Source organism: Telmatherina bonti (assembly GCF_933228915.1).
Source record: "Telmatherina bonti genome assembly, chromosome: 24".
Classification (NCBI taxonomy): Eukaryota; Metazoa; Chordata; class Actinopteri; order Atheriniformes; family Telmatherinidae; genus Telmatherina; species Telmatherina bonti.
Genome location: NC_136633.1, coordinates 11,383,045 through 11,395,980, shown reverse-complemented (window position 1 = coordinate 11,395,980; position 12,936 = coordinate 11,383,045). Strand labels below are relative to the sequence as shown.

Sequence of the window (12,936 nt, the reverse complement as noted above, 5' to 3'; positions counted from 1 at the left end):
TCGTATGGAAGGCAGATGTGTTTTTTTTTTCTCCTGTAACATTTTTGTGTAGCACACTAGACTGCGACCAGTCAGGCTCAGCCCAAAAAGGTAACATACCCCCAGGTTTCCATGTTTAAAAACCTAACAAGCTACCAATCAGAAATATGGTGGCCAATGAAATTTCAGAGGCGTTTAAAGGATGAGTGTGTCCAAACCTTTGGTTTGCACTTATATATGTATAGTATTTTTTTTTTGTTGTTTTTTTTTACAGTACATGTCAGAATTACTGTAGTGCAATACGTATCCACCAGAGGGCATAGGAGAACCCTTAGATGATATAAAACAGGGTTTTGAGGAGAGTTTTTACAATAGAGTGAAGCAAAATGTCACAGACACTTCGTGACAAATATGATACGCAGTGTTAAAGTCTCACGATGTAACTTTCTGACCTTAAAGAAAGTTTTTTTGGCTTGCTTGTTGGTGACATTTATTATGTTCATTCCTTGAGTTCTTATTGCCCAGCGATGTCCTGAGGCTGAGAAACTGCACTTCACATCTTTTGCTGAAGAGACGTTGGATCACTTTACTGCTGAGTTTTGTTTTATGCATCGCCTGACATGCTAGCAACTGGATATCAACACACTGGTCGCTTTGAACCATAGACTGTATATAAAGAGATTGACGGAGCCTCCGTGATGTCACCCGTAGGTTTCTGAAGAGCTGAACTGAAGCTTGATGGGCGGTACCTACCATCGCCATCTTGGCCGCATCATGCGCGTCGTCTCACCCGGAAAATACAAATATGGGCAAAGAGGTGGAACGAAGAGGGGGGCTGTGAGCGTCATGGTGGATGATTGACATTGAGCGAACTCCGAGCTTTCTGTAGCTAAGAGCTAACCGAGCTAACCCGGAGATAACAGGAGCTAACCAGCTAATGTAGGTAAGCTGGCTAAAGCTAAGTCACGTTACTAACCGTCTTAAAACTGCGGTTGTTCTACGTTCTCCTGACTTGAAGCAGGAGAACCTAGAAGCAGGGTAGCTGTCAATCAAAAGGACACACCCATAAATATGCAGAACTTCGATATTAAATCACTTTTAAACGGGCAAGTTAGAAAAAAATTCACTCCCCCCACAGTTGTCATGAAGGTAAACCTGACCTATTAAACTGAAAATGGATTTTTGAACCAGGCTGTAAACATGTTTATTTCTGCTGTGAAGTCTGTCTTTTTAACATGGGAGTCTATGGGGATTTGCTCTGTTTTGCAGCCCCTAGTGGATGAAGGGGGAACTGCAGTTTTATGTACTTCCGCATAGGCTTCACTTTTAACCGCCGGAGGTTGCCGCTTGCTTTGAACGCACACCATGGCTGATTCCGCAAAGAACCACAAGATGATAGTCATTAATAAAAGAAGAACGAAATGAGAGAAAGTCACAGAGCAAGAGATGAGACAAATTTGAACAGTAAAGTAACTTTTACTGGGTTGAGGGAACTCAGAGGACACATCAAAGACACTGAATTTTTTCACTGAGAAAATTAGCAAAAGTACACATAGTACATACGTAGTACATGTAGGACTGAATCTACTAAAGGTTTGTTTTTACTAAAATGTATGCAAACTCATTGGACATGCAAAAAATGCACAAACCTATTTCCTAACAGCATGAACTGAGGGTTGTGTCTTTCAAAGCAGCAAAATGGCAAATCTGCATCCTTTTAGTACATCTGCTGCAATGAATATGCAATATACTAGGGCTGTGACAATATGCTTTCGTCCCGATTCGATTCTATTCCGATTTTTTGGGTGCTGATTTGATTTAGATTGTGATTGTCATGATTACTTGATATTGCTAATTTTTGTAAACTAAAACCAAACAAAAAAATGTACAAAGCTTTGTTTTGCTCGTCATTTTTCTTGATTTCATTTCGGGAAAAAACACAGTAGCCAGACCATCATTCTGCTGCTATAATGCCCAGGAGGACAAGTAAAAAGATAAATAAAAACAATAAAAATGTCAAAAATTTTATATCATAACATTTTTGACATTTTTATTGTTTTTTCAGGATTTAAAAATCTATTTACATTTTAAAATTCATTTTTAACAAAAAAAAAAAATCTATTTAAAATTGTGAAGCAAAAAATCCTGATATTTCTCGATTTTATTTTCCTACCTCTACAATATACACGTTCACAAGATATTTTGCGTTTTAAGAAGAGAAAATGCAAATGTATTAATTTGGCACCTGCAATGTGATCGGTCAAACCTGAGAGCTATTAGAAACTACGTCTATATTTAACGTGTTTCCAAAGATGTGCAAACAGTCTGTGTGTGTAATTGTGCAAATGGCTGTGTGATTATTATCACAAGAAGGAGACATTGAAACAAAACAAGGAGACAGGAGAGTGTGTTTCTCACCCTATGGGTGACCATTATAGGATGAATGAGGAAATAATCACCAAAACATATTTCTCATGATCCTGTTTTATTTTATTTTACACAATCAGTCTCAGTAAATCACCTCCAAAACATAGTTCAGCCCCATGCACACGTTTCTAGATTGCAAAGTACTACACATGGAAATTAGGATCTTAGTAGATCTGGCCCATAGTGTGTGTTGTGTATTAAAAGAAAACTGGATTTAAAGTGTTGTGGTTATTCAAGGGGAAAAAAATCAGCAAAGCCTCTCAGCTACGATAAATAATCCATACAGTGACATTATCCAGGCGTTGTTGTAGAAGATGCTGCCAGAGATGATTAACTCTGCCATCAGCGCTGAAAAGAATCTGAGATCAGAAGTCAGACACAGAAATGACTCATCCTCCCACTGCACATGCAGGCTGATAATTAAACCAGCTGCAGCTTGGATCAAGGTAACCCAATGTGAATGAATGCCAACCTCTGTCACTCTGCATTCATTCCTCATCAATATATCGCTGCGGTACAAAGCTCTGCTCATCATTTGCATGTCCTCCAGGTGATGCAGAGGAGTAGCGGCTTCTGCTCAGAGCTGGAACAACAAAGGCACCGAGTCGTGCACGCCTCGGTATATGCAGCCTTCGGCTATTCCGTGTCATTGACCAGCAGAGTGAGCCACAGAGCTGATAACAACCATGGATTCATTGATCTGTGCAGATCCTCACATCTCCCGCAGCAACTGTTGTTGGTTTATTCATTAGGTGGTGTCTGTTCGTTCCACTGCATCATCGGCTTTTTAAAATCCTGTTTCGAAACAATTAAAATCATCTAACTATTCAGTCGATCCTCATTAAATTGTAAACTTTTTGCACTTTAAATTAACTAAGAAATAAAGGTTTATGTCCTTATTTGATCTCCGTTTTTATTTTCTTCTTTTTTTTTTTATTGTGCACTAAAAGCCCCGATGCTCTGAGAAAACACAGAGATAAATGAAAGTAACACTCCACACTTCATGTGCAGTTCTCTTTATTAGCGGATGTGGTGAGCAGATGGACTGTGGGAAATAGCTGTGGGAGTATGGAGGCACATTCAGAGGATGGTAATCACATGCACAGTAGCTTCAAATGAAGAAACATGTCTGAATCTCACTCAGATTGATCCCTGCTAATCACACTTTCCATCAAGAAAAACAAAGTCATTTGATTTTTATGAAATAAACCTATAAATTCTGGTTAAAAACATATTGTTCTACAACGACACACATTAGAGAACTCAGATCAGATTTGTAGGATATGTAGGGTGTAATCATAACAATAAACATAGCTATAAGAGGTTATTATCTGAGGTCATTGTAGATAAAAGACACAGCAGCTACAGGCAGTAAGGTAAGGACCCTAAACCCTAAACCAAGCATGCTCAGTCTTGTCTTCAAAATTTTCCACCATTTTTGCGGCTATTGACCCTGTGACCTTCCAGATCAAGTCAAACTGGTCTCTGCACTGCCCTTACTGGTTACTCAAAGGGGTAGCATTAATTTCTGAAGGCATACACATAAAATATTTTTAAAATGCAAAAGCAACCATGAAAAACACACAATGCACAATTAAAAAGCAAGTATGTTGTCAGCCTTGGTACCAATGGGACATGGTTTAATCACCTGCTGCTGACCATGTCCATCCCTTTCTGAGCACAGTGTAGCATCTTCTGATGGAAACTTCCAGCAGGATGATGCACCATGTCACAAAGCTCCCATCATCTCCACCATGACGATGAGTTCACTGTCCTCCAACGGCCTCCACAGTCACCAGATCTACATCCAGCAGAGCAGCTTTGGGATGTGGTGGAACGGGAGATTCTCATCATGGACTTCATGTGTGCTAGCTGTATGAGCCTAAAGTTGGACCCCAGCTGAAACCCAGTCTTAAAACCCATACGGGCAAACCCACATGGAACCCTTTTCTGCTACCCAAATTTAACCTTTATTGGTCCCACATAGACACGCTGGCTTCAGAGCTGGTTTTCATGGTAACTATTCTGCAAGATCGTTTCATGTTTGTTCTTTAGAGCGTGTAAGGAACCGAGCCGAAATAAACCAGAGGAGGAATTATTTAAAAAAAACATGTCTACATTTATTTCACAAAAATATCTAAATAAATCTTTTAGTGCAGTAACTTTGGGTCCATAAAAGGGGTCAAAGAAAACAAACCACAACATAGGCATTAACATTAGGAACTCAAACACTAACTGACCTACCCAACCGACACATATATAAGGGACACATATATACGCTGGCTGATCAGGCCATTTTGACACACGAGGGAGGAGACAATACAATACTCTATACCAGCTATAACATAAACTTAATATAGTGTTACATGTAACCTGTTGAGACAATAAACTAAACAATCTGAGATTTCTAAATAATGCAAAACACAACTGACAAACAATCAATAGAAGAACCTAAACCCCTCCTAAAAATAGATGGTACTGCCTAAGTAGACCTCAGCCTGATTTAACCCTCTGGGGACCAAGGGTATTTTCGAGAAATAAACCTCGCCTGACTTTTAAATGCTAATAAACACCACCTTTCAATGCCCCATAATGTCCTATACCTTTTTTTTTTTTTTTTTTTTAAAAATTGAAATATCATAAACTGTAAATGAGGCTCCATTGCTTGAAATAAAGAGTATTATCATTTTGAAGCATGACTAAAGGTACTGAAGTACAGCAGCTTTCCGCTGCACACACTGTATCTGTTACCAAGTTATACATCTGTTACGATGCCGTCGTGTCGTTTATGTTGAAATAAACTTCTTGAGTAATGCAAATGTTTGTTTGAGCAATTACGTATGGTATGCGTGCGTAAAAGCTGTTGTTTTCATAATTTAATTTATCGGCCTTATAAATACAGAAGGCAGCTATCCGACTGCTAATGACCGCGATGCATAGTGATTGACACTGTTTGGAGGCTCTGATTGGACAAACACGTGTCATGCGCCAAAGACAAAGGCTCTGATTGGAACACCTATTTTGACACAACACTGTATCACCTATGAATGGGCTACAGTGATGCCGGAACTACCGTCTGAAATACCGGAGTCTCCCGATTAAGAGGGGAAAAAAAGTAAGTTTCTATCTTTTATGGTTTGAAGGCTATGCTCGATTAAACACAACATGGTCCCTGGCATCGCCGACGATGCCGGCGTCCCCAGAGTGTTAAGGAGCGCCAGTCCAGCCAGGACTCTTTTCTTTGGCAGGCTTGGGAATTCCAAACAGGAACTGGCAACTTAAAAGGAAAGTAAAGCAAAGCAAATTAACAAGGTGACAAAACAAGTTAACTATGTGTGCACCCAGTTAGTTAACCCCTGTCAACCCAGCTAATAAAAATATGAAAAATGATAGAGTGGATCTTTAAAGTGTTTCCATAACTAATTGAGAAAAAAAGCAAGTTACCAGACCTTTACTGCATGGCAGCATGAGCTGAGCTCATCACAGAGCTGCAGGACTGACTGGTTGGCCATGCTGAAGGGTTTAAACAATTCTTCTATTCATTTACATGTACATACATGAACCATTGTTTGTTCATTACATTTTTCTCAAGGATAGAGGATAATACAGCAGCCCTGTTTCTGCTGCAGATCATTTGTTTCATGCAGATGAAGCTCAGCCGGCCAGTCTGTCACAGTTAGATGAATCCTGCAGCTTCACGTGTTGCATAAAATGTACCAGAACTGTGAGGAGGAAAGATATGGATGGTAAGACTGTGTTCTTCCAAAGGTCTGTCAGTTATTTTAGACAAAATTGTAGCATCAGTGTCGGAGCAAATGTCACAATACAACTAGTTTTAATCAGCTAGTAGGTTTATTAGTATTATTAAATGATGCATTTGCATCAAGCATCTTACAACAGTTTACAACTGTACCAGATTTCTTAGTTAGGATACTAACAGCATGTCTGTAATGAATGTAATGCCCCACTTTGGATCAAATGGAACCACTTGTTTTCTCTATCATAAATGACAACTCTGATTTCTTGTCAGGATCCAGCTTCATCAGCATGACTTCTTTGAACCTGATAAATGTTGGTGGTAAACTTAGACATGCTTGATTTCTTTTTCTTTCCTTTAAAAAAAAAAAAAAATCCACTAAAGTTAATAACTGCTGGCTGAAAGCTCTGCAGATATTTCTGGGTTTTCTTTATTCCATTTATTAAATCACAGTGACATGGCCACACATTCAAAGAAAGTCAAAACATTTCATGCTGGATGAAAGAGATGAATCTGTTTTGTGACTTTTAATGAGCACAACTGCATCCTCATGCAGAGCGACGGCCACCATGAGGAGTTTTTGTACAGATGATGTCTTTGGTAAGTGGAACTACATATTTGCTGACTATATTAACTATCTTTTAGAAACATCATGATTGGGTGAATTAGATCTTTTTATCTGCTCGTTACCAGGTGGAAAGACAAGTAAATGCAACTTCAAATGAACATCATCAGTTTCTCACATGGTTGTGGAAGGATTTTGCTCCACTTCTCTTTCCAGTGTTGCTTCAGTTCATTGAAGTTGACTTGGACCGGATCAACAAAACACCTTGATTCTTATCTTTTTCAAACATTCTGCTAAAGATCAGCTGCTGTGGTTGTGGTCTTTGACCTCTAGCATGAGGCAACTTAGCTAACCTTTAGCTGTCAGACATTTGGCTCGAAGATACTTTGGCATCCAGAGGAGTTTGTGGTTTCTTTAATGACTGTAAGGTGTCCAGGTCCTGTGGAGTCCAAATAGTTTTGAAATGACTGTATAACCCTTCTGAGGATGATGGATAGCAACAGTTGCTTCGCCAAGACCATTTCTAATGTATTTCCTCCCTTTCTTTATATATCAGCACCTAGCTACTTTCCCTCTTAAAATTCCCAAGCATGAGGAGCTAGCATAAAGAGCCAGCTCTCCCTGACTGGGGTGGGAAGTGTCTTCTGTGCAAACGTTAGCTAAAATATTTATAATCACAATTTAGACACCATTGAGAACACTTTAAATAGCTAAAAAGAGAGGATTGGAGTGGATCTCAGAGTCAGCTCATCCACTAGGGGGCAGTGGAGAGTTTGGAGTTCACTTTGCATTTTGACACCAGTTGGTAGCCATAAAGCACCATTATTAAGCAGTTTACAACCATCCGTAAACACCAGAAGGAATAGTACAATAAACCTAAAAGTGGCTTTATTTTGCACATTTCAGTCTAATTTATTTCATTATGCAAGTCCAGAATGTCAAGAAATAATCAACCATTTTTCACAAACCCCTTCATTCATTTTGTATTGATCCTCGTAGATCAGCCTCTGTCAGAAACAAGCCATCGGAGAAAGCTCCGCCCTATTTCTTACGGGCTGCATCTGATTGGTCAACTGCTAGGAGTAGTTATACTGAACAGTAAAGGTGGGCGTGGCTTTCTCGTGATTGTGCACAACCTTGAGTAGATGACCAATCACTGAGTCCCTCCACCAGGACATCAGTACAATTTTAAAGTTAAAAAAAAAAAACGCTATAAAACCAATAGTTTCCATCACCATGGAAACCGATCGTAGTAAGCTCTGGAAAACTCAAACTGTGATTAAAATAGAAATAGCATCATAGCGCCCCTTCAAAGTTTTTTGCTGTTGTCAACTTTCTTTGCATATTTTATTTTAGTGGTTTCTGTCTTTTCTTTTTTTCCTCTTCTTCTTCTATGTTTTCTTTTTCCTTTCACTGGTTGTGTTTCAGCTCTATAACTCAACACTGCTACCATGATTTCTGGTGGTATTGCTCCGTTTTAAAGGGACAGTCATCAAGTGACTGATAGCTTCTTGAAAACAGACCAAATTACAAGATTAACCAACAAAACAGATGGAAAAAACTGTTCACCCGTCTGCCTGGAAGCACATAAAAAGGCCTTTAATGTTTGTTTAATGAATGGTGACCGACTGTATTTGCCTGTCTCTAAGAACTGATGAGGACCATCATGCAGAAAATAACTAAACTAAATTTATTTGCGCAAACACACACCTTTTAAATATTCACATTCAACTTGTGCACAAATCCCAACATCTGAGGTGTTTTAACAGTTAATATCGTCGCCTCTCAGATGCCTGATAAAGGCTGCTGGTGGTTGATAAGTGTGGGCGAGTAATAACCTGATGTTTGGTGTTTGAGGCTTTATAGCAGCAGAAAAACAGAACAAGTGCTTTTTGAAGATGGATTGAGGGTGTCATGATCATTTGCAGGTGAATCATGAAGTACTCACAGTTTAAATGAAGCCAGTTCACACATCACTAGAAAGAAGACGAAGTGGGTTTTTGTGTTCCACCATTAGACGTTAATATGCTGTGTTCCACCCACTCACATACACACTTATCACATCAAGATGCACAGATCTGAGCTGAAGAAATAAGAGTTTTCTACAAAATGTATGAATATATAATGTAATGCAACACCTGCAGGCTCTCCTGGTCCTCCATCATAAGCGAGAACACAGATTTCCTTTGACTTCATCATATCATTACTCTTCTTCACTCTTCTGGAAAATGTCAGAAGACACAAAAGCCATGTTGCTCCACAAGCTGTTCTATGTGCACAGACATGTACATAGATGTGAAAAACTGTGCACATATATATCTGTCACTGTTAATGTCACGCCGGCGACGTGGGGGGTGAAGGTGTGGACCCAAATGCAGGGATGCAGGTTTTTTGACTGATTTATTTTAACACAGGGACTCAGGACTAACTAACACAACGATCCGCCCAAAACCGAACAGAAACAAAAGGCATAAATACACTGAACACAACAAGACACGGGTGAAACAAATCTACTAAATGAACCCAGGTGAACTGAATCAACAGGAAAACAATAAAGCTAAACAAGAACCAAGAGAACTAAACAGGAAAAACTAGAAAATAAAACAGGAAACATCTGTCGGCATGTTTTATTACATATTTTTTGTCATTTTAGTTTGTTGACTTGTTAAACGAATCTTGTTACTGAATATTTTTGAGCCATTAAAACTGCTAACAGTTGATAAAATCTCCATCTCTAGTTAAATACCGCATGAATTCAGTTCAATTATATTCAATACAATTAAGTCTAATTCTATCAGTTATGTTCAATTTATTTTAATTCAAATGAGTTTTTCAGCTGCCTCCCATGCACACAGAGATTCCTTCAGATTCTATGAATCTTTTAATTATAATATACACTGTAGATAGTGGGATCTTCAGATGTTCTAGGGTGAAGAACATTTTAGTTTTTCTCAGATTGGGGAACCTGTCCATCTTTTAGAGATCCATCCTGTGTGAAATTCTTCTTTTAAACTCAATCTGACCCGTTTCCAGTTACTGTCAAATGCTCCTCCAGCTGTTTCTGATGCGCTCCTTGTGATCTGTGCTTTGATTTGTGCTTATCTCTCACAGGATCTGTGATACTCCAGGGTTTTGACTGAGATCATGGATCTGGCAGATGAGCCGAGCCTCTAAATGAACATTTTTAACCTCTGAATGTTTCGTTCATTCAGAAGAAATAAACATGAGAAACTTGTCAAAATGGCAGATCTGAAACAACCTTTCATTAATCCAATCCTGTCCGTCTCTTGTGACCTCTGTTATCGGCACGCACACTGATGCAAACTGAATTCAAGTGAACACAATCAGAGAAAGCAAACTGTTTTAACGAGTTTCTTCATTTCTGAATAAAGAAAATTTATATTTTCTTTCTGCTTTGTATTGAAGTTTCTTTGTAAGCTTTAACTCATACAGTGTCTGCACGACTGAGGACCCAGAGGGCGTCTGGTTCTTCCCATCAAATCTGTTTCATGTTTTCTGTTTGTTTTGTTTTGTTTTTGTGCTGCTGCAGCTCTGTTCTTGCTCACGTGCACACACATCGTCATTTCACTGCTGTCACATGTACACACTGCCCTAATTTTGCAGTCAGAGCGTGCTTTCCCAAACCGCTGCAGGCTGCAGATGCCTTTTGTGGCTCTGACCCGGAGAACTCTCGGTTCAGCAATGGAGAAGCGGAAAGCTAGCAGTTCTTGGGTTTTCAGTTTGCAGCACAAAGCAGAAACACGGCAAAATGCATCCGTCGCATTAGTTGTTTTATTTTAAATGAAAGCTTGAACTGAAGAGAGTCATGACTCGGCTTTCATGGCGCTCTTGTCCCTCCTGTGTTTGTTGGTCGCCATAAAAGTGACAAGCTGATTAAAAGGAAGGAGGATCTCTGCTGTCAGGAGTCACAGCTTCTCATTAAACACAGTTTGCTTCTCCAGCAGAGCATAGACGTCACATCATGGGACTTAACTTTGCATCTGAATGTGATCTGCATCATCAGATGGACGAGATAAATCAGGATCAGATCAGAGAAGATAAGACGGAAATGTTTTTTTCCTAAATCAAAGCTTACTCACCATCTACTTTATCAGATACACAAGCTTAGTCTCTTGTTAAGACAAATATCTCGTTGGCCAATCACATGGCAGGAAGTCAACACATCTGGACATATAGGGACAGATCTACTGAGATCCCACTTTAATTTGTGGTGAAATCTAGAATTGTGCATGTGGAGCTGAACCACGGTTTGCAGGTGAGTTACTAAGAGTAATTGGGTAAATGCATGCTAGGTGTAAACATGTTGGAGAGACTTTAATGAGGGTTTAGCGTGTGACATGGTCTGCAGCAGGGTAAGTTTAGGCAGAAAACATGACCTATAGCAAGGAAATCTGACTGCTACACAGATAAACGCTGTATGAGTTAATTAAGTTAATGCTGTTGGTAAAATGATTCAAACAGGGGATGAAATAAAAGACGTATAAAGACATTAGAAGGTTAATTAAAGATAAATTGGCATATAATAAAACATCAGAAAATAAAACAGGTGCGGGTGTTGGGTGTATGTACTGTCACTTTAAAAAAAGAAAACATGATTGAATATGACAAAGTCTCTCATTTCTAATACAGGCATTTTTTTTTTTTTTTTTACCAAGGATTTCATAAACTGAACACCTACAAGACAGCTGTCTAAACACTCGCCAGCTCACAATGTGGAGAACAGAAGAAAATAAAAAGAATCACAACCTGACTAGAGATATTTTGCACAGGGGCACAATCGTTTGCTCCTATGACTCAAAACAATAAAAAAAAGGCTTTTTTGGGTCTCAGTTAATGACTGCAGAGTGTGCTGAAGAAACCTGATAACCGTGACCATCCGGTGACTCATGACATTTAGGACTTGAACAGCACATTTGGGGGATCCCAGCTGTGACACAAATATCTGTCATTTGACTCCTCTCCAAATCCATCCTGTGTTCCTCCAATGGCTTCCAAAATGCTGGACAAGCCATATTATTTGATGACTGTTTCCTCTTTCATTCAAAAATATTCACACGATGGTGAAAAAAAACAAAAAAAACACGTTCTCTGCCTCTCCTTGCTTTGCTTCGATGTCTCCTTCATGTGACAATAACCGCAACCATGTGTGCACACACAGACTGTTTGCATGTCCTTTTGAAACGTGTAGGTGTAATTTCTATCAGCAACATTCTTGTCAGGTTTGATAGATCAAATTGTGGGTGTTACATTAATATATTTACAGTTTCTCCTCCCAACAAAGGCGAAAAAGGGTGTGAACTCTCCATATTGTATATTCATTGTGGCAGATGCACTAACTTGATGAAGATGGGTTATGTTCCACCCATAGACCGTATATGAAAGGTGAACGGTGCCTCTGGCGGTTAAAAGTGAAGCCTATGTGAAAGTGCATAAAACTGCAGTTCCCCCTTCATCCACTAGGGGCTGCAAAACAGAGCAAATCCCCATAGACTCCCATGTTAAAAAGACCAACTTCACAGCAGAAATAAACATGTTTACAGCCTGGTTCAAAAATCCATTTTAGGTGTAATAGGTCAGGTTTACCTTCATGACAACTGTGGGGGGAGTGAATCTTTTTCTAACTCGCCCACTTTAAAGTAGTTTAATCTTAAAATTTGGCATATTTATGGGCGTGTCCTTACCCGATCTCCTGCTTAAAGTAAGAAGAACGTAGAACAACCACGGTTTTTACCACAGTTAACAACGTGACTTAGCTTTAGCTTTACCTCCATTAGCTGGTTAGCTCCTGTTTTCTCAGGGTTAGCTCTTAGCTACAGAAAGCTCGGAGTTCACTCAATGTCAATCATCCACCGTGACGCTCACTGCTCCCCTCTCAGCTCCACCTCTTTGCCCATATTTATATTTCCTGGACGAGATGACACGCATGCCCCTGCCAAGATGGCGATGGTAGGAACCGCCCACCGAACTTCAATTCAGCTCTTTAGAAACCTATGGGTGACGTCACGGAGGCTCCGTCCATCTCTTTATATACAGCCTATGGTTCCACCTTTTGAAAGAGAAAACCCTCAGTGCGCACTGATAGTAAATCAATTTGTACTTTTTTTTTTTAGCATGTGCAGTGAGTTTCAGACATTTTAGTACACGCAAACCTTTCGTAGATCCAGGCCATAGACTAAAAGCCTAAGTG

General features: G+C 39.5%; 1 protein-coding gene across 1 annotated transcript in view; it reads left to right on the top strand.

Annotated features, from left to right (window-relative positions):
- anos1a (anosmin 1a) overlaps positions 1-9,868 on the top strand; it is a gene marked incomplete at both ends in the record, with an annotated part of 42,918 nt that extends 33,050 nt beyond the window's left edge. The window contains one exon of the mRNA XM_079264068.1: positions 9,840-9,868. Coding sequence (XP_079120194.1) covers positions 9,840-9,868 — 29 coding nt within the window. The remainder of the gene's footprint in view (positions 1-9,839) is intronic.
- Between the last annotated feature and the right edge of the window lie 3,068 nt (positions 9,869-12,936).